Source organism: Onthophagus taurus, chromosome 1, assembly GCF_036711975.1.
Source record: "Onthophagus taurus isolate NC chromosome 1, IU_Otau_3.0, whole genome shotgun sequence".
Lineage (NCBI taxonomy): Eukaryota > Metazoa > Arthropoda > Insecta > Coleoptera > Scarabaeidae > Onthophagus > Onthophagus taurus.
In genome coordinates this window covers 35,784,013-35,806,194 of record NC_091966.1, presented here as the reverse complement: position 1 = coordinate 35,806,194, position 22,182 = coordinate 35,784,013, and the positions used below count along the sequence as shown (strand labels likewise).

The 22,182-nt window shown below is 30.4% G+C and overlaps 4 protein-coding genes across 4 annotated transcripts; 1 reads left to right on the top strand and 3 right to left on the bottom strand.

Moving 5' to 3' along the window:
- The first annotated feature begins 2,236 nt into the window (after nucleotides 1-2,236).
- On the top strand, nucleotides 2,237-10,640 carry LOC111425773 (transmembrane protein 145). The gene is made up of 5 exons (XM_023060013.2): nucleotides 2,237-2,806; nucleotides 3,328-3,730; nucleotides 3,786-3,923; nucleotides 3,982-4,237; nucleotides 9,241-10,640. Exons 1-5 carry the CDS (start codon nucleotides 2,328-2,330, stop codon nucleotides 9,477-9,479), a joined length of 1,515 nt encoding a protein of 504 aa, XP_022915781.1. The 5' UTR covers nucleotides 2,237-2,327; the 3' UTR covers nucleotides 9,480-10,640.
- Nucleotides 10,636-11,468, bottom strand: LOC111425748 (cytochrome c oxidase assembly factor 4 homolog, mitochondrial). Its single transcript, XM_023059979.2, has 2 exons — nucleotides 11,286-11,468; nucleotides 10,636-11,227 (listed from the first exon to the last, which is right to left on the bottom strand). Exons 1-2 carry the CDS (start codon nucleotides 11,373-11,375, stop codon nucleotides 11,117-11,119), a joined length of 201 nt encoding a protein of 66 aa, XP_022915747.1. The 5' UTR covers nucleotides 11,376-11,468; the 3' UTR covers nucleotides 10,636-11,116.
- LOC111425747 (peptidyl-tRNA hydrolase 2, mitochondrial-like) lies at nucleotides 10,688-11,035 on the bottom strand. Its single transcript, XM_023059978.2, has one exon. The coding sequence runs from the start codon at nucleotides 11,033-11,035 to the stop codon at nucleotides 10,688-10,690; it is 348 nt and encodes a 115-aa protein (XP_022915746.2).
- Nucleotides 11,469-11,519: 51 nt separating the features above from the next.
- On the bottom strand, nucleotides 11,520-21,077 carry LOC111425763 (serine-rich adhesin for platelets-like). Its single transcript, XM_071200870.1, has 5 exons — nucleotides 20,899-21,077; nucleotides 16,238-20,829; nucleotides 12,521-12,629; nucleotides 11,928-12,463; nucleotides 11,520-11,871 (listed from the first exon to the last, which is right to left on the bottom strand). Exons 1-5 carry the CDS (start codon nucleotides 20,946-20,948, stop codon nucleotides 11,627-11,629), a joined length of 5,532 nt encoding a protein of 1,843 aa, XP_071056971.1. The 5' UTR covers nucleotides 20,949-21,077; the 3' UTR covers nucleotides 11,520-11,626.
- Between the last annotated feature and the right edge of the window lie 1,105 nt (nucleotides 21,078-22,182).

Here is a 22,182-nt window from a genome sequence, read left to right as displayed (position 1 = left end):
GTTATGCCTAAATACAGATGGAAGGAAACATTTAAATTCCTTTCTTTTCAAATGTCAATCATCCTGGAAAAGAATGTTAGGTAAGGTTCCTTTTTTTTTAATTGTCAATCATCGCAGGAAGGAATGATGGGTAAGATCATTCGAGATAAGTTTTGTGTATCAGGATCTTAAGTAAAAAATGTTACGATCAATGCGCTATGCCAAGTAGACAACCAATTCACTGGTTGAACACTTTGTTTTCAAATCTATCGTAATTACTATAGATGGTCGGCCAATTAGGTTCAATTGCAGAAAATCTTTGACTCACACGATGATCTATAGGTACACTGAGTTTGCTATGAGGATTAAAAATCAGGAATTCTTGAGGATCACACTTCTTCTATTTTTTGTCCAGTTCTTGTCATGTTTTCTTTCAAGTTTTTCAACAACTTGGATTTTCTTTCGTCTAGCATACCTTCTTCTCTATAGCTTCCGGCATGTCTGCGTTCCTGACGTTGGTGAACGCAGAACTCTATTTCTAAAAGATTGCAATTTCTTCACATTTTTGTGACTCTTCAAGATTAATACTCTATGTCAACTGCGGCGTTATTATGGCTTCTATTACCTTTACCTTGGTTGTTGCTGGAAGCGGCGATTGACCTTTTATAACGAAATGTAGCTTATTTGCCGTTGTTTTCGCAATGCTTAACCTCTTTGCTATTTGCTTTCCAGCATTCAATATCCCCTTAGACGTTGGGACGTCTTCCATTCTTTGCAGTACCAGTTCAGCCGCTTCCGTTCTGGCTCACCGTAAAGGTTCCTTTTAGTTCGGTCACTAACCTAGTATCATTTGCAAATTAAAAGACTTCTATCTTGGTTTTTGCCATTGCAGCCGGGATATCGTATACAAATATATTATGTAGCAGAGGGGAGAGTAAGCCTTCTTTCATTCTTCTTACGCTGGACATTTCATCTCCCATTTTCACCTAAAAGTATATATTCTTCAGAAAGAAAGATATCAATAAGACTAGATTTCCTTCAAACTTTCCTCAATCATCTTTTCCAGACGGAGTCGTAAGTCTTCTCAAAATCTAATAACACCGCTATCTTTTCTACCGGACAAGTTCCTACGTGCTAATGAAATTCGCTGTCTCCTGTACAGTTCCTTTATATTCTCTGAATCCAAATTGATTCCTCGGGAGTAGTTCTTTCCTTTCTACGTCTTCTTGCAGTCGCTCCACCAAAATTCTTTCGGTAATCTTCGACAATCCTGCCAAGAGACTCGGGCTGTGATGCATCGTTTCCCGGTTTTGCGATTGTTAGTACCATCACCGTTTTCCATGAGTTAGGACATGAGTTCCATTTTATTATGCCGTTAACGATCTTCGTGATTTGTAATCTTGCATTTTTGGGCAGCATGTTGAGTGCCTTGTTTACTCTCTTGTGGATATTATCGTCAATTCCTCTCTTGTTGTCAAATTGAGTTTCCAAGTGCATGCCAAACTTTTTAATGGCGTTTTGCTTTGTGGCTTCCTTTTTATCTTCTTCAGGAACTTCCACAGGGATTGATTTGGTCTTTTTCATCCTCAAGGACGGACTTGTCACAGAATAATTTATTCTGTGGTCTTGTCCCACATTTTTCCCTTGTGCTCATTTAGCATTTTCTTAACTGCTTTCTTCTGCAGCTGATTGTATACGTTTTTGTGTCTTTTATTAATAATAACTGCCATATTTTTTGTATATTAATTAAGATTAATTAACAAATTAAATAATGTTTATAACCTTTATTATCATTATCTTGGTACATATAAAAAAATTTACGTGAACAAATTATTAAACTCAACTTTAATCACGTACAACATGTATGTACAACTATTGATTCTCTCTTATCAGTAGATAAAATAATCATTTCAAAGAAATTTCGAACTATGACCTGTCATTATCGTTATTACTAAAACAGGAAATGAACACACATAAATATTATTAATCTTTAATGTGCTAATTTAGTATTATCTAGTTTTTGAAATAAGAATCATTTCAATTCTATCATCTAAATTTGAAAAATTTCTTTTCGGTGTTACCAACATAAAATTAAACGAGAAAAGTGTTATTAATACACGTATTAAATAAACTAAATTTCTCTAATTAATAATTTCATAATTTATTTGTTAATTATAGTATTTTTTTAATTAAATTCTAAAATAATTTTTTACACTGTTTTTAAGTTTAAAATAATTATAGTAGTACCAACAAAAATGCCAACACATTTGGTAACAAACTAAAAATTCCCTAATTCAAAATGTCAGTTTTATCTAACCTGTCAAAATTTACCATATTTTCAAACAACAATGTTTAGGACACGTTCGGTGCTCGCGATTTTTTTATTAATCGCCGTATGTTTCGACGATGTCGAGTGTACACATTTACGGGGCAAATTCACCAATAAAGATTTCTTTAAGTTTCTTATAAAGTTCGGTTTTCAAAAGACGGATAGGCACCAAAAGGAGGCCACGCACGGTTACATTTTTGGTAATATCACCTCTAAACAAACGTTCCCAGTACCCATAACGTTCGCGGTTCTTGACCGATCATATTTCCTCGATTACTACCAAAATAGGGTTATATTTGATAAACGGGAAGCATGCAAACATATGTTTCCACAGCTCAAAGTGAAGGCTTTCGACCCTGATTGTAGTGCTGGCGGTAATGATTATTTACGAAAGATACCGTGTCCGAAAAATAAACTTTGTGTTGATGAGGATTCACCTGAAAATGTTATCAAGGGACATCAATTTACTTATGTTATTCAAGATTTACAACAACCATCGTAAGTTTTTTTTGTTGTATTATGTAATAAAAAAGTATTTTGTAAAAGTTGCAATGTCAGTTGGAATTTTGTTGCAAAAAGGAACTGTTTTCTAATGAATACACAAAATATTTTAAATAGTCTAAAAAATATTTAGATAAGAATTGTATCGTTATCTTATTAACCCAAGTACTTGTTATGTTTACAAATATTAATTATAGAAAGTGGTTTCGATACGGTTAATTCTAAATAAAAAAATTAAATAAAATTTTAGATTTACAGTTACCTTAGAATTCACTAACATAAATCTTCTAAAGAACCATGCTTTTATTTTCGGTCAGATTTCAGTTTGTTTACATATTTTTAATTAATTATTAATAAATTGCATCTAATTTTCATAAATGAAATTGTTTACCATAACCTCAATTTTTGATTGTTTCATTTGAATGATTGTCAAATTTCAGAAGACCAACTTAAAAAAATAATTTTAATTTATTTAAAATTTTATGATTTGCTAATCTTATTATTATAATTAATTTTAGATTTTGGTATTTATCAATGGTAGCATGTTACCATAATAGCACGACATGCGATTGGCATTACTATGAACCAAATCAACATTATGAAATAGAATATGATATATGGTTGGTAAATGGAAGTCCAAACGTTTCATTAAGCACCTTTACTTATCAATTTTCTTTCGATCGACAAAACACGTTGGAAATGTACCTCCTTTTTTGGTTATGTTACATGGTGCTAGTCCCATTACAATTACACGCCGTTCGAATACAAAAACACCCTGTAACAAAACTATTTACAGCTAGTTTAATTTTGGATTTTTTGGCTCTATGTTTAATTTTAATACATAATTTGAAATTTTCTTTGGATGGAATTGGATATCCGGGGTTATCCCTTGCTGGGGATATATTTGATATTTTATCAAGGGTAAATAAAAAAAATTTTTCGCTAAGATCAAGATTCATATATCGCTTTTTTGTAGACTTCTTTTATGTTACTTCTGCTTTTATTAGCTAAAGGATGGGCTGTTACCCGGTTGGAATTAACCTGGAAACCGTTAGTATTTGCTATTTGGTTATGCTATGGAGTTGTACATATTTTATTATATGTTTGGAATTTAGTAAGTATTAAATAAAATAAAATTTAAACCTTTTTAACATAAATATTTTGTTTCTTAGACGGAAGTGGATATAATTGAAGATATAGATGAATATCAAACATGGCCTGGTTGGTTAATAATCGTTTTTAGAACCTTGATTATGATCTGGTTTTTATACGAATTAAGGACGACGATGTTATACGAACATAACACACAAAAATTAAATTTTTTGCTACATTTTGGAGCGTCCAGTTTAGTTTGGTTTATTTATTTACCAATTTTAGCTGTTATAGCGCTTCATGTATCAGCATTGTGGAGGTTTAAATTATTATTAGGTAAATATATATATTTTTTCACTCATTTTCCTTGAATTGAAAGGTCAATTAAGAAAATTTTCGATCAAACTTTTATTATATAACTTGTGAATAAGTGTTACTTTTTTAAAAACTTAACTGTTGCTGAGTACAAGTTTGAAACTGTGGAAAACATTAGATACTTGGGTATTTTATGATGCTAGCATACAACACTGCATACAAGACAGTAATAAGACAGAATATTGAAACTTTTACTATACAGGGTGTATCAAATGTCTGGAATATAGCCAATAACTTCGCTATTTGTGGTTTTAAAGAAAAATGTTTAAAATAAAAAATTCTTTATTAATTGTGGCGCATTTTTTGGTGATATTTGCTTGTTTACATTGTTTTTTGTTTCGTTGCTATGGCAACCAACATTGTTATTTTAAATGGAATGTATATGTTTTTTTTGCATATTTTGATAGAGGATAAATTCCTCTACGCGATGAACATATCAAATCACATGGTTGTATAAGGAAAAAGTCGAGAAAAAATGCGTTCTCTCAAAATATTAAATCAGCGAACTACAATTAAAGTCAATTAAAGTAGGCGCCGAAATAACGCCGTTGACAGCTTTAAATGTCAAAAATTTGACAAATATGGCGCAATAGGGCTGTTAAGTCTTTTTTATTGGCTTATTCGAAAGTTTTTTAAAATTGATTGAACCTATATTTTTTAATTTTTGATTCTGAGGCTTAGGTTTTCAAAGAAAAAATAATAAAGTTTGAAAGTACAGGCGCGAACTCCAAAGTACGACACTCAGATTTGAGCGTATAAAAATCAATAAAATTCCTGAAGAGAGACAATGCTACGAATCTTATGCGCTAGAAGAAAACAGTAACTAAGTACGAAACATAGAACGTCTGTGATTTCTTTCTTCTTACATAAAACGTCATCTGGAGTCGGAGGTGGGGAATTTTAAACTTTTACATTAATTATTGCAAAAATTAAACAATTTTCGAACATAAAAACATTACTAATCCGTCTAATTTAATTTAGATTATCGATTTTTTGAAACACGGTCTTTCTAATCGATTGACCTTAACGGCCCTATTAAGCGAACGACAAAGAATCCAAATATTAATGATGACTCTTCAATAATATTTACTAGGATACACACATTACAGAATTCACAGTATCCCAAAATATTAAAAAAATTCTTTAGCAAAGGAAGTGTCAAAAACCTTCCAAAAAGTGGACAGCCAAAGACAGCTACCAATGACGAAATTCCATTAAATGTGTGTCACCATGCCCATACATCATTAATTTTTCATAATTGTTGAAACTGTCATTTTTTTGACATTTAACGGCGTTATTTCGGCGCCTACTTTGATTGTAATTTGCTGATTTAATATTTTCAGAAAACGCATTTTTTCTCGCTTTTTTTCTTATACAACCCTATCATTTGATACTTTGATCGCATCGAGGGATTTATCCTCTATCAAAGTATGCAAGAAAAGCATATGCTTCCCATTTAAAATAACAATGTTGGTTGCCATAGCAACGAAACAAAAACCAATACAAACAAGCAAATATCGCCAAAAAATGCGTCACGATTAATAAAGAAACTTTTATTTGAAACATTTTTCATCAAAACCACAAATGGCGAAGTTATTGGCTATATTCCAGACATTTGACACACCCTGTATAAAACGATGGTAAGACCAGTTTTGACACATATCGAAGCGAAGTCATTTTTAACAATTTTCTTTTTGTTATTATATATTATTATTAAACCAAATTTCTTATCATCGCCACTTAGAATATTAGCCATATACAGGTGTTTCATTTAAAACTTCCAGGACAAGTATCTCTGAAATGTTCTTAAGTATTATTATTATTCATTTTACAAAAATAAAGATGGCGCTGCAGTCAAAAGAAACTTTCCCTTCATCACAAACATTTTATTAGCTGCACGTGATAGAGCATGTAAAACTGTGCAACTTTCCTTATTAACATTGCTTTCAATAGTTAGTAGCTACGGAGATATTTAACATTAAAGAAGAATAGAATTGAAATAAAATTATTCATATAAACCAATAAAGTGGTCTCAACATTATTTTTAACATAAATAACAAAACTATTTAACAAAATAAAAAACAGAATTGTGAAATTTTTCACGATAATAATAATTGGAACAACAAAAAAAACTTATAATAACTGAAAATTACTTCCATTTTCATGGACACACAATTCGAATCGTCTTACCAATTCAACATTACAGTTATATTATTACTCTCACAACACTATTTGTACCAATCCATCGTTCTGGAAACTTGCGGTTCAGGTACTGAGTCACAGGCATTATCTGCGTATCATGTGGAGCTGCACCATCTTGTTGAAACCACGTCGGTCTTTTTAATGCTTCCAGCAAAACATTCAGTAGTTTAGGAAGGTTGTTCTGCATAAATTTCAGGTGACTTGTAGATTAAAAGGTTGTTTGATTATTTGTTTGTACAGTCCAACTAAGATTGTCTATTTCATTATCATGGACATTCGTTGCACCACAGAATGTTATTGAGCATGTTGTCTCTTCATACCAAAACTGAAAATTCAGCCAAGAACTGAACTCAACGGATATTGTCATCTGGTTATAAATGTTGAATTGCATTTATTGCAAAAATTTATTTGTTTTTTAAATTCGATAACATGTAACAGAAATTTGCGTGTTGTCTTAGTTGCCACAATGATTTAGAAATGTATGCGAGTTGTCATTTATTATTTGCAAGATCATTGCAGTTTTCATCGTCTCAAACTCGTTTTTCTCTCTGTCGTTTCTGTTTCTTAAATGTTCCAAAATAGCAAAATTTATGAACATTTTCGTTCTGGAACTAGTCTACCGAGATATCGCAATCACCATAAATTAAAATCATATTTAACTTATTTTCTTAATAGTCTCAGTATTAATTCTAAATATCTTCAAAACTATAAAGTTTTTCAAGTCAATGTTGATAAGGAAAGTTGCACAGTTTTTGATGTTCTATCACTTGTATCTAATAAAAACGTTGTGTGGAAGGGAAAGTTAAGGGAAAGCAACTTTAATAAGTGGACAAAAATCTTGGAACCAACCTCAAACGTATATTTTCATGTATAAATTTCTTTCCTATGAGCGGAGGTTCTAATAAACGACGCGGACACTATTTTTCTTTGATTTTTTATCTGCAGTGTACCTCTATAGGTACAGGGTGGTCCAAATTCGATGCCCATATAGGCTAACTCGAAAATTATAAGAGCTAGAAAAAAAGTAGCTTACATGTCATGATCTCGTTTTTCGAGAAACTGCTAATGCCGAAAACCTCAAAGCCCTATCGTCTTTTGTTTTTCCACTAGAGGGCAAAATTGAAAATATCGTAAAACCAACAAGTGCAATTACCTTGGTTATTATTATAGGTGGAGTATTATAACTAAGACAGTATATGGACACTTTTTTACAGGGAATTTGATGATGTAGTCAAAAAAAATTTTTCGGTTTTAGATTTTGAGATATTATGACAATTTCGTTTTTTTAAATGGAAACAACCACCCTGTACGTACACCGAGTTAACTTAGGGGTTTAGAAAATCAGGAATTCTTGAAGACCACACTTCTTCTATTTTTCGTCCAGATCATCGTTTTGCAGCATTTCTGACGTAAAATGCAGTATTCGTTGCTGAACACAGAATTCTATTTCTAAAAGATTGCAATTTCTTCACATTCTTGTGACTTCAAGATTTCTACTCTACCCTCTCAAATGCGGCGTTATTATGGCTTCTATTATCCTTACCTGCTCTTAATGTGATCAGCAGATACTTCATGAAATGCCATTCTCGGTGAGTCAGGACGCATTCTGTTACCATTATAATACTCCAAAAGATCAACGTCGGGAGAAACCAAGATATCTTTTATACAGTTACTGAAAAATGTGTTAATATTATCGGGATCTGACAAATGTGGAGGCATGCTGACACTGGAAGATTTCAAAACATTAAAGTTTTTATAAGATTTTTCCACATATCTCTAGAATTAGCAACAACTAAATTTTTTTCCCGACGAATGGCATCTGTAACGTAATTATGCAGCGATTTGTAATACTGAAAAGTTCCTTGATTTCTATTTCTCTTATATTTATTAAAAGCATCTTTCCTTAATTTAATCATTTGTTTAATGTTCTATGTAATCCAGGGTAAGGCCCTCTTCTTAAGCACTTTCGTCACAATAGGTGCATGAAAGTGAAATAAACATAGCACGCAAAACACGGAAGCTAATAAATTTGGCCTTAGGTTCAGCACTTGTAGGAATTAATAATAGACAATAGACTAACAAATAATCTGACACCATGATATCCTCAGTATCACAAATGAGAAGAGGAAACTCTTTAGGTATAATAATAACGTCAATTAGGGTCTCCGAGCGATCAGTAATTCGAGTGCAAATGCATTCAAAGTAGGGATCAAGGCATTAGCAGAAGATCTGAGAGATTTCTGACAAAGACTCCTCCGATACTTCCAAAAACGACCTCAAATCAAAAGATATCGGCCTGTAGATAACCCTAATAGCAAAATTGAAGCTATTCACTGCAAACTTAACCCATAAGTGCTCACAGTGCTACATTTATAGCAGCTCTGAATATAAATTATCAAAATCTGTTGATATGTTAGAAAGCTTGTACTTTATTAAATCTGCGTGGCAGATCTCACAGCGACAACTAGAAATTGTTTTAACAAAGCTGGATTTCAAATGGGTCAAGGAAGATCAACTGATAATAACTGTCATGTTTAAGATAATTTGGAAATTTCGGACAGAAAATGTTGAAATTGAGGCAAAAGCATTTAATGTAATTTCTAAACTAAAATCATTCGTTATTCGCGAATGATAATACATATTTGTATGTACTTTAATTTGAGTAGTGTTTACACACTGTCTACTTATAAGAGCTTCCACTATATTAAAAGAAATATATAAAATAATATTCACCAGTAAAAACCGTTTTGTATTTGTTACAGGAATGACTTATTCAGCAGATTGTTTTGCATATTGTGTAATGGCACATTTATTATGGCCAACAAGATCAGAACAGTATTTCCTCTTAGCAGGACCATCGTTTGCTGAATTGGAAGAGTTGAATGAGTTTAATGAAGCTCCTCACATTGTAAATAACTCATACACCTCACTAAGTAGCGTAAGTTCATTAGATATAGTAAGTAGGTATGATGAGTCGCTCAAGACGAAGGTAAACGCGTAAATCAAGTCAAAACAAAAACTTATTTACTAAAAAAAAATAAAAATAAAAAAAATAAATAAATAACAAGAGTTATAACAAATACGTCGGTGATTCTTAGGTCAATTGATGCGGACTGTTTTAAATTTAAATAAGTTAAAATAATTCGTAAAATAAATATTAAGGTGAAGTGCTTGACACTTTTGAAATAGTTATGGTTATTGTTGAATGTATTTGAGGAGTAAAAAAAAGAAAAAAAAAAATGGAATGAATGTAGAGTTGTTTATTTTGCACCTGTAAAACTCATACTTTTTTGAAGGTGATATATTTTTTAACGAGCAATACGTAATATTTTAAACAAATAGGAAGTAATATTATAGAAAATTTGAAAGAGTGTCAAGAAATAGCGAGTAAATAAACTAGATTTGTAGAAATGCTCTGTAAATAATGCACACATTGATTGCTACAAAAAAAAAACTTGCCGTTTTTTGATTTAAAAGAATGGAGTAAATAAATGAAGTTTTTGAATGCAAACCAAAAAAAATTAAATTAATGTGGTTGGTGCCAATTTTTTAAGACTAGATCATACGTGGATCAAAAAAAGGGGCTGTTCCTTTTATTAATTTATAGTATTTGGATGTTATTTAAGATGCACCGTAAATAATATGTGATGTGGCACTTTAAAAAGTTATTACTTTTTTCAAATAGGCAGCAAAAATTAATTTTTAAATAAATAAATCCGCTTTGTTTTTTTTGTTTTAAAAAGACAAAAACGTAGTAATTTTAAAGTTTTAATGTTATTAATTATTAAATAAATGTCTTTTAAACAAATTTTAAAGAAAATAGTAAGAACCAGGATAAAAAAATCAATATAATTTTAAACCCTGGTAATAATATATTGTACCTTTCAAAATAAACTTAGTAACAACGATCGCACTTATGATAATGCAATTTAAAATTAATTTATTTTGTGATATAGTTTTTAGCCTTTATTATTATTTGTTACATTACTTTTAAATTAATAACAATAATTTTTCATCAAATTTATTGATTATTAATTTAAGAGTAATGATTAAAATGTTATTTTAATTGTACATATTTTTTGTTTGCCTCAATTAGGCGTATTTTTACAGTATTTGTATATTTTTTTATAGATTTTAATTGTAATAAACGACTGAAGCTCTCTCTATATTGTTTTATTTATTAATTCATTTTTGAAACAATTCTAACATTTATAACAACTTAAAACAATTAGTTAAGTCATCAATTTCTTTAGTACAACTTGGCCCTATTCCTAAACAAGTCAAAGTCCCCCCTTTAACTTGAGTTCGACCACCATCATAAATTAAACAAGCATTTAAACCGCGTTTTTTAGCTTTTTTATAAACCTCTAGAATCCTGTCTTCACTATTTTCGTTTACTTTTAAAATGATTTTTGGTTGTCCTGAGAATATCCAAGATTCAACGTTTTGTGGACCTGATTCACTTGCTGATTTATATAAGCACACTGCAGCATGGGCACATTGACTAGCGATTTTACCTTTTCCCATTTGGATATCAGTACGTACTAAAATTACCATTTTTGTGTCACTTGCACTATATTTATTGAGTTGTTTTTTGAATAAAGAGAGTTTGTTTAGGAAAGATTTCATTGTGGATTATTAACTTGATTCTTGGGATTGTTGTTTTTGGGTATAATTTACCATACACTTTTTAAACTCTGCTACTTGAACTTGACATTTTCGCCAGTCTTGAGTTTCAGCAATACATTCCTAAGTATTTTTATATTTTTAATAAATTAAAAGGATTATGAAAGTTTTACAACCTAACCTGTACTTTGTAATGAAGGTTTATACAACCGGTCTTTTTTAACATCTCTTCCACAGGATCGGTTATTTCAACACTTCCATGAGCGGTCATTGCTGTTTAAACTATTTTAGTTAAATAATAATTAATAAAATGATATTTTTTTCTTAGTTAAAATTTATAACCTAACTTTTTTCTAAACGTCATGTGACAGATATTTATCTTTATAATAGGAATAAAAAAGCTTTGTACAAAGAAAATCTTTATTTATTTTTTTTTGGTAATTCCAAAATCTGAATCCTGTCAGTTTACCAATTATTTATAAACATTCAAAATTTGAATATTCAAATCAACAAAATAACTCGTCATACAACACTATTTAGATTCAAGTTGAGCCAAGTCTTAATTTCTTGTACATATTGACAATTATCACTGCCAAATTGAGGCAAAGTATTACTAATTAATACAACAATTGCTTTTTTTATCTGATTATCAGCTGAATCATTCAATAATGGCTTTAAATGTATCCTCATCTGTTCATAAACCCATTTATTAGGATGATTTTTAAATAATATTAATAAAGCAAATTCCAAGAACTTTGAAGGATTTTCTAAAACAAATAAATTAATAATTATTATTATAATAAAGTAATTTTTAAATATTTACCTTTAAACTTAGTAAAAGTTTCGTTAAACACATCTTCACTCTTCCATCTTTCTTTAGGATACCCATAATAATTTTGTAATAAACCCTTCAAAGTGGTTAAACAATAACCGGGTTTACAATTTTTCATGTTAATGATTTGTATTAAAACTTTAACGAGCATATTGTCGTGTGATTCAGCTTCTAGTGGTAAAATTTCCGTCCACGTACTTAATACGGTGTAGAGAAATGGAATTGCCAAGTTATTTAAAGTGAAGAAAACGTCTCCAATCATTCTTCTCATGCGATGCAATTCTTTTTTTAATTTACAAATTCCCGTGTAAAATCTGGTGGTGGATATTAAACCATCTAAACTGGTTTCAATTAGGATACTACGTTCTAAAGAAAATAACATTTCTGTTAAGATATCAGGAAAAGATTCTTGTAGTTTTATTGTTAGTCCTAGTAAAGTTCTTTGAACTGGCGTCAATAATGGTGCTGGTGGGGTGTATTTATTGTCTGATTTACTTGTATCAATTAGTACTTCTGCTATTATTAACCTAAAAACATAAATTATTTAAAATATATTTTTTTAATTCGACGGAATTTTTATTTACCTAATAATATAGTTTTGTTTCTGACTAGAAAATTTATCGAAAATTTCTTGTAGTATCACAGATTCACCAGGAAATTGGATTAATTTTTTAAGCAATTTTTTACATACTCCTAAAAATTAAATAAAAAAATTAAGTCATTGAATAAAATAATAAATTTTACAAATTTTTTAGATTTAGAAAATGATGTAAAAATAATCGTCAAAGATACACATCTAGTTAATTTCATATGTCAGGTTCAAACACCAAAAATGCACATTAATAATAATAATTAAGCAAAAACATCCACAAAGCAAAATTCGTTTCGAGGTTCTTGTAATAAGTTCTAGGCTGTACTTTATTAATGATAGATATGTAAGAGTTATGGTTTCATTGCTAAACGTGTGAGTTGTGCTTAATAAACAGACTTTATTTTTGATAAATTGATCTTTAGGTTAAATTTTCGTTTGTTATGCTTATTGTAGAGCAGTAAGGTGACTTTGCCAATAGAATTGCATGAAAGACCAAGACTCGACTTTGGGAATCAGCCAAGGATGAGTCAAGGATCAAATGGGGTAGTAACGCGAAATAAGATGTTGTATGCTAATAGCACCTCCTAGCCTCTCCTACTCTATTCCCACTCTAAGCTTCAATATGGGGAACCCTGAAAGCCTGAGAAATTCTGTGGAAAACTGCGGTAACCAACCCCAATGGGAGACACAGTCAGGACATGATAACAATATACTAGATATGAGGGCGAAAAGGATGCCTTGTTGTGACTCTGATCACATCTAGTTCAGATACAATTTAGGTGAAGAATTAACAGCAAAGTACAACAAAAGACCCACAAGCAGGAAAAACTTAACGTAGACAGATTTAAGGAACCAATTGTATGGGAGAAGCTGAAGGAGGAAATAGAAAGAGACTTACTAACGGAAGGCGAAGGAGGTGCTCGGTGTAGCTAAGTAAAAAGTGACCATTTTGGCGTTTATGCCGTTTTGGCTAGGCATCATCGAAATAAGATAAATAACGAGATAGATACGGAAAGTAAACTCAACACCAACTTACTCAAATACGGTACCCAACCCTTTTAAAACCACAAATTCCTTTTAAGAATAAAAAACCCATTGCTTAGACTTTTAACCTCATTTTCTATATAAAAGTTGCTGAAATAATAATGATACCAAAACTCCAAAATCTAGTAAACCCCCCACAGTGGGTCTTGTCTCACTTGTCTCTTGTGGGTTTTAGTCTCATTGTTAGACTAAAAGCTGTCATAGAAGAAAACGCCCTAATACCAACACATCAATTTGGGTTTCGGAATAAACATGCAACAATAGACCAAGTGCATAGAATAACGAATACTATCGAAATAGTAATATAAGAAAATGAAGTCTGCTTTTGGATGTTGCACAAGCTTTCTGATCGATATTTTAGAGTAAAATACGAAAACGCTTATTCACCATTACATGAAATAAAAGCTGACTACTTACTCTATCCTCAGATACCAGAAACTTTAACAGCTACAGTCACAGGTGACACAGCGATCTTGGGTGTTGCAGAAAATGAAGTAGTTGCAGCAAATAAGTTACAATTGGCGTTAAATTCAATAGAAAACTGGACCAAACAATGGCTAATAAAATTAAATACAAATAAATCGACATACATAAACTTTATGTCAGACTCAAATAGAAAGCTCACGTCAAGAAAAAAGTGAAGAACTTGATATAAAATTTTGACACCTATATTAGCAGAAAATCTATGTTGTCACTAAGAAACAAGTTGCTAATATACAAGCAAATATCAGAACCAAAATGGACGTATGGAATCCAACTGTGGGGTTGTAACTGCAAGACAAATGCAAGTCTGATTCAAAGATTCCAAAACAAAGTACTAAGGGGCATAGTGAATGCACCTTGGTACATAAGAAACAGCGACCTGCATCGCGACTTGGAAGTAGCATCAGTGTCATCAGAAATTGCATTATTTACATTTAAACATGAGAAGAGAATGCAAGATTATCCCAACAGCGAGGCCATCCAGCTTCTCGACAACGAGGATGTCCTGCGCCGCCTTCAGAGGATGAAGCCGCTCGATTTAGTGATTTGGTGCCTAGTCGATTTAAACGCAAGCAATAATGCGGAATTATAACAAGAACCGAAATGAGTGTTCCGCGTATGGCAGTGTACCCGTTTTGTGTTACGACCCTACAACTCTAAAAATATGACAATATTTATGTGTCCGTAAAGTAACGGATATAGGATAAAATCATTATAAACGGTTTATGGAAAAATCCCTGAAACGGGTCTAAAGATTTAAATTTTTTGCAGTTGTTTGGTGTAGATTTAAAATTTCTTCCGCCATTTTCAAGCGAGTTATGACGTTATCGGTATTTTTTTCAAATGGCAATCCCCCATTTTTATTAAGGAATATGAAAGAAGATTTTTTTCTCAATCTTGTACAGTCAATATTAATATTGCTTACATAAAAAAATATTCGAGAAAAATTACTTTAAAGTTTAACTGCTTCAGATTTGTTGACATGATGAAAATAGCAGTAGCCATGAGTAACTATGGTAACCAATTATATTAAACAATTTCCTAAGTGTCAAAAACTGATTTAGTAAGTAGTTGAACTCTTTAATACAACATATCCTGATCGCCAACTCATTAGTCAAAGTCGGGTGAGCCTAGCTGTGACTAAATTTAAACAGCATGGCCATCTCTCGAAGTCTGGCCTACTAAATGTTTCAGAGGAAGTTCAACAAATCGTGGTATTGGCTTGGCAAGAAAACTCTCATGTTACTGTAAGGAGTATTGGATCTAATTTGAACATGAGTAAATCAACGGTTCATAAAATTTTAAAACCCGCAAAATATCATTCCCATAAAGTAAACCTCATTCACGAGCAATGAACCGTAGTTTTTGCAACGATGACGAAGACTTTGTCAAAAACATAATTTTTTCGACGAAGGGACATTTACATTGAGTGGACAAGTAAATGACAAAATTGTCGGTATTGCGCTACCCAAAATCCAAATTAGCCAAGAAGTCCGCACACCCAATATCCGCAAAAGATTTGAGGAAACCTTAACTGGAAAGAGATGTTTAAATTTTTTCAAAGCGATGTCATTCCTTCCATCCCGATATTGTTGACACAACTCAATTTCAACGGTAGCTATTCCAACAAGATGGCGCGTCACCACACTTCAAGAAGCTTTATTAAATCAGTTTTTAACACTCAGGGAATTATTTAAAATAATTGGTTACACTCATGGCTACTGCTATTTTTATCATTATACAAATTTGAACTAATTAAACTTTAAAGTAATTTTTCTCGAAAATTTTCTTATGTAACCAATATTAATATTGACTGTACTAAATTCAGAAAAAAATAGTAGTAATAAAAATGGGGGATTGCCATTTGAAAAAAATATCGATGGCGTCATTACTCGTTTAAAAATGGCGGAAAAAATTTGAAATCTACACCAAAAAATTTAAATCTTTAGACCCGTTTCCGGGATTTTTCCATAAACCGTTTATTATGATTTTATCGCCTATATCCGTTACTTAGGGACACACTGTATATTAAGTGTAAAGCAGACTGGACCATTGCGTAAAGCTGCAAAACATTACTTGTCAACAAGAAGTAACTGATCAATATGTATTTACTAGGTGTTATACAATTGTACTATGCATAATATAAAAAAAAAAATTCTGTATAATTTTCTAAAATAAATACCTTCATGTAATTGTCCTACTTTTTTCAATGGAATAATCTTTGGTGGTGTAAATTCAAAGTCAACAGAATGTGGAGGTGACGTAGGAGTGCATAATGGACGTTTCACTGGTCTTTTAAAACACGCCTTTTCCAATTTCCTTTCCATTTCCACTTTAATTACTTCTTTAACCATATCATCTTTGTTGAATCTTTTCACAAAATTATCTTTTAACTTTTTTAGTTTATTTGCTGGTTCAGTTGTTCTTTTTGTAACCGGTTCATCTAATTTTCTTTTTAAATTTGTAACTTTTTCGTTAGCCTTTCGTATTTTCATTGGTCTAACAGGAACATCACCTCCATTAATTACAGATGGAAGTTTTATTGAAGACAATTCAATTTGGGAATTTGGTAATTCCAATTTAGATAATTCATCAGAATTATTTTGTGTGTTATGGGAAATCTCGTTAGTATCACTTTCAGAAGTTGAACAACCATTTTTATTACTTAATTGTGAAGAAATACTCGGTTCAATAGATTCTTCTGTCGAAATTAATTCTAAGATTGAATTTGTTAATAATTTATTATGAATTTTTTTATTCTCAATTATTTCTTTTCTACATCTTTTGATTGCTTGATGTTTTAATTTGTTTATTCTTGGCGAATATCGTCGAGTAATCGTTTGCTTTTTATTATCACTATCTTTAAAAGAATTTGTATCGTCATTTTCTGTACTTTTCGAAATACTTGTTGTTAAGGTTGTTATTTTATTAACTAAATCATTTTCAATTGTTTTTGTTTCAACAATTTCTTTAACAGTTTTTGAAACAGCTTCAAGGTTGTTATTATTATTAAGATTATTATTTTCAAATGAATCAGTTTGAGACAATTCTTTAAGAGATGTAGTTTCTAACGAATCAGAAGATACTTTTCGCGTTGTAACTAATTCTTTTGTATCAAAACTTACATTATCATTTTCAGAACTTGAACATTCCCCAAATAACAATTCCTCTTTAGAATTATGTTTACAATTTTGTAAATATTGAATTTCTTCTATGATAGTTGATTTTTTTGTTGAATTACAAGTATTTTCTGTTTTATTGCAAATCTCATTATCACTTTCAGAACTTGAACAACCATTTTTGTTACTTAATTGTGAAGGAGTACTTAATTTGATCGATTCTTCCGTCGAAATTAATTCTAAGATTGAATTTGTTAATAATTTCTTATCAATTTTTTCAGTCTCAATTATTTCTTCTCCACATTTTTTGCTTGGTTGATGTTTTAATTTGTTTATTCTTGCCGAATATCGTCGACTAATCGTTTGCTTTTTATTATCACTATCTTTAGAAGAATTTGTAGCATTTCCTGTACTTTTCAAAATACTTGTTTCTAAGGTTGTTATTTCATTAACTAAATCATTTTCAATTGTTTTTGTTTCAACGATATTATTATTAAGATTGTTATTTTCAAATAAATCGCTTTGAGATAATTCTTTAAAAGATGTAGTTTCTAACGAATCAGAAGATACTTTTCGCGTTGTAACTAATTCTTTTGTATCAAAACTTATATTATCATTGTCAGAACTTGAACATTCCCCAAATAACAATTCCTCTTTAGAATTATGTTTACAATTTTGTAAATATTGAATTTCTTCTGTGATAGTTGATTTTTTTGTTGAATTACAAGTATTTTCTGTTTTATTACAAATCTCATTATCACTTTCAGAACTTGAACAACCATTTTTGTTACTTAATTGTGAAGGAGAACTTAATTTGATCGATTCTTCCGTCGAAATTAATTCTAAGATTGAATTTGTTAATAATTCCTTATCACTTTTTTCATTCTCAATTATTTCTTCTCCACATTTTTTGCTTGGTTGATGTTTTAATTTGTTTATTCTTTCCGAATATCGTCGAGTAATCGTTTGCTTTTTATTATCACTATCTTTAAAAGAATTTGTATCATTTCCTGTACTTTTCGAAATACTTGTTTCTAAGGTTGTTATTTCATTAACTAAATCATTTTCAATTGTTTTTGTTTCAACGATATTATTATTAAGATTGTTATTTTCAAATAAATCGCTTTGAGATAATTCTTTAAGAGATGTAGTTTCTAACGAATCAGAAGATATTTTTCGCGTTGCAGCTAATTCTTTTGTATCAACACTTACATTATCATTTTCAGAACTTGAACAATCCCCAAATAATAATTCTTCTTTAGAATTATGTTTACAATTTTGTGGAAATTGAATTTCTTCTATGATAGTTGATTTTTTTGTTGAATTACAATTATTTTCTGTTTTATTGCAAATCTCATTATCACTTTCAGAACTTGAACAACCATTTTTGTTACTTAATTGTGAAGGAGTACAAAGTTTGATAGATTCCTCAGTCGAAATTATTTCTAAGATTGAATTTGTTAATAATTTCTTATCAATTTTTTCATTCTCAATTATTTCTTCTCCCCATTTTTTGGTTGGTTGATGTTTTAATTTGTTTATTCTTACCGAATATCGTCGACTAATCGTTTGCTTTTTATTATCACTATCTTTAAAAGAATTTGTATCATCATTTTCTGTACTTTTCTGTACTAAATCATTTTCAATTGCTTTTGTTGCAACAATTTCATTAACAGTTTTTGGAACAGCTTCAAAATTGTCATTATTATTTTCAAATGAATCGCTTTGAGACAATTCTTTAAGAGATGTAGTTTCCAACGAATCAGAAGATACTTCTAATGTTGCAACTAAGTCTTTTGTATCAAAACTTACATTATCATTTTCAGAACTTGAACATTCCCCAAATAGTAACTCTTCTTTAGAATTATGTAAAAATTGATTTTCTCCTATGATAGTTGATTTTTTTTTGGTTTTTTGATTTTTAATTGAATCATCATGAAATATTTCTTTAGATGAAGCCAATTTAGATTGTAATTTATCTTGTTTAAGAATTTTAATTGATTGAATATTAATTTTCTTATCATTTTCGCTTTTAATGCATTTTTCTGTTTTGCCACATTCAATATCGCTCTTTCCAAAACCTGAATCTTGTCCAGACCAACAAGATTCTTCACCAATATTACCATTATCGTTAATTTTGTTTTCATTTCCACTCAATGAGTTATAAAAGTCGGTCATTGTATTAAATTTAGCACAAAATTTAGCGTACTCTTCTTTATTATTTACATTTAAATGTTTGTATCTTTCTAGTTTTCTCATTTTTATTTTTGATTTTGACGTACAAGATACATCGGAATCAGTGCTTGATATTTCACGTAAAGCTGTCCATCTAAGCATTTCTAATTTACGTTTATTTTTAAATTGTTTCGACATTTTCTTTGATTTAGTTGAATTTGATTTATTTTCTTTATCAGTTGACTTCTTTAACATTTTTCCTACATGTTTCACTAAAGATTTAAAGACATCTTTTTTAATATTAGCAATAAATTTACGGCGATTTTCTTGCGCCAATCGCTTTAATTTTATTCTTTTATTGAAAACATTTTTTTTCTTTGGTGTTGTAGTTTCGTCTTCATTTTCAGATGAACTTAATGAACTTAAAGGTTCTGGAATCTCTTTCATTTCTTGGATACATCTCCATACATCAAGGTTTTCATCATTTAAGTCTTCCTTCTCTTCTTCTAAAGGTTCTAAAGGTACCCTAAGCAATTCATTACAATCCGTTTTTGCATCTAAATCCTTAAATTCCATGAAATCTTCTTGATGATCGCTTAAAACATCAGAGAAATTATCACCAAATAAACTTGCAACATCAACATTTTCAATCGGATTTGTATTATTATTATAAAATGATATTTCATCTGTTTGTGATGATTGATCTAATCTAGTTTTTAATTGATCATCAACTTTTGGTAGTTCCAAATCACATTCACTTAATAATTCATATAAACCACCTTTTATTTCATTATTAATATGATTCTCCGGTTTTACTTTATTTTTTTCTGCTAAACAAATTTTTGTTTCATTCAACTCTAATTTTAATTCATCTATTTTATCTTTATAAATCATATCTTGTGCTTCCAAAGAAACAATTCTATCTTGGTAGATATTAATTTCACTTTTAAATTTCGTTTCCACCTTATCTAACTCCATCATATGCTCAGACATAAGGTTTTCGATTTCTGTAGTATGATGTTGTTTTAACAGTTTATATTCAGAAGAATATTTAAAGTCATTTAAATTGCTTCCATTTTTTGATTCTAACGTTTTTGTTAATTGTTCTATGTTTTGCTTCAAATTAGTGATTTGTCGCTTTAATACTCGATTATTTTCAACTTCTTCTTTACATTTATTACACTTTTTAATTGTTTTGATCGTTGTAACACTTTTTGAAGATTTGCATTCTTCTAATTCTTTACAAATATTTTGATATTTTATTGTTGAAACGTTAACATAGTCTTGATGAATCCCTTCTAATTCGGTATATTTTTCAAGAAGAGTTTTCTCATCTATGTAAGATTGGTTAGTCGTCTCTTTAAGGTTACAAATTTCTAACTCTTTTATTTGGGCCAGGTATTTTTTATAAAGAAATTTTAATTGTCGTTTTAATCGATTTATTTGAGTATTTTTGTCCGAAAGCAGCTTTATGATAGCACTATAAAAAAAATCAAAAAAATATTAATAATTTTACAAAAATAGATTATTCACTGCCGATTAAACTTACTCTGTGTTTATTATTTTATCCTTAATAAGTAAAAGCGTCGAATCGCACATTTTTACTTAGCTTTTTAAATATAATTACATAAATACGTAAAACCGCACTCGAAACGTTTTGACGACAAAATTTTTAGGTTAAGTGACACAAACTTGTGCTCAAACTTGTTTGAAATGACAGAACAGACTGTGTATGTAGGGAAGGATACTTACAATTTTGATCGAATGAAAGAGACACAAAATCATAGTTTGTTTATGTTAGAAAAGGACGGAGATATCTGGAAACTAGCGGGAAAACTGAGTTTGTTAAAAGAAATTGATAAATATCCATGATTAGTAATTATCAGAATAAATATAAGTTACACTCATATTTTAATTAAAATAATTAATAATTTTTATTTAGGTTCAATTAAATAAAAATATGTGAAATAACCGATCGCAGCGCCATCTTGGAACGCCAAACATTCACAAAAAATAAATCATAATTAATAGAAATTTTTATATTAAAGCGAAGAATATTTCCAAAATACATTTCTATATAAAATTCTACATTTTCTTTTGATTAAAATAAGTTTTAATTTAATATTTGAATGTAATCCGTGATCGATCACAGTGCCATCTATCGATCACATCCCTACTTCCATCGAGATTAGTTGAAATCAATGGAGGAGTTTCAAAAAATTTCAATGATATTGAAATTACGATTTTTGTCATATAATAACTTCCCTCGCAGTACAAAACATCTTAAAACGTGATTAAACTGGTATGTATTTTAAAATTTCATTTTGAAAGGGTGTTTAATCAAGTTACCTGATAAGGACACTACCAATACATATAAGCTGTAAAACTAAGATATAACATTATAGTTGTATGTATGTAGTTTCATGTGGGGGTGAATTCCTTCGCAGCACTTAGGCCCCAGCGGGCCTTCAGGGGTCAAAAAAGCAGCCCAAGGTTTTAATGAACGTTAATATACAACAGAAGGGTATGTTCTTTATGTCCGAAATTTGGGGCCATGGTACGCCAAAAATGGATTCCCTTGAGAACGCGAGGTTGGGACAGTCACAGACAATGTGACTTAGCGTCTCGTCTTCCATTTCACACTCTCTACAAAGGGATGTGTTCGTCAGCTTCATATAGAATATATGCTTACGTAACCTGCAGTATCCGGTCAGGTTTGATTTTCCCAGGAACTGAGTTGATCTCTTCCGGTTGGGGTAAAGCAGAGTTTTCTTTGCAGAGACACCTACTGCAGTCTCATCTCATCTATCGCAAAAAGCTCAATGGGAGATGG

Coding starts and splice junctions, on each gene's coding strand:
- LOC111425773 (XM_023060013.2), top strand. CDS start 2,328: ATGTTTAGGACACGTTCGGTGCTCGCGATTTTTTTATTAATCGCCGTA. Junction 2,807..3,327: donor CAAGATTTACAACAACCATC/GTAAGTTTTTTT, acceptor AATTAATTTTAG/ATTTTGGTATTTATCAATGG. Junction 4,238..9,240: donor GAGGTTTAAATTATTATTAG/GTAAATATATAT, acceptor TATTTGTTACAG/GAATGACTTATTCAGCAGAT.
- LOC111425747 (XM_023059978.2), bottom strand. CDS start 11,035: ATGGTAATTTTAGTACGTACTGATATCCAAATGGGAAAAGGTAAAATC.
- LOC111425748 (XM_023059979.2), bottom strand. CDS start 11,375: ATGACCGCTCATGGAAGTGTTGAAATAACCGATCCTGTGGAAGAGATG. Junction 11,228..11,285: donor ACCTTCATTACAAAGTACAG/GTTAGGTTGTAA, acceptor AAAAATACTTAG/GAATGTATTGCTGAAACTCA.
- LOC111425763 (XM_071200870.1), bottom strand. CDS start 20,948: ATGTGCGATTCGACGCTTTTACTTATTAAGGATAAAATAATAAACACA. Junction 20,830..20,898: donor GATAAAATAATAAACACAGA/GTAAGTTTAATC, acceptor TTTTTTTTATAG/TGCTATCATAAAGCTGCTTT. Junction 12,630..16,237: donor AGTAGGACAATTACATGAAG/GTATTTATTTTA, acceptor TTTAATTTTTAG/GAGTATGTAAAAAATTGCTT.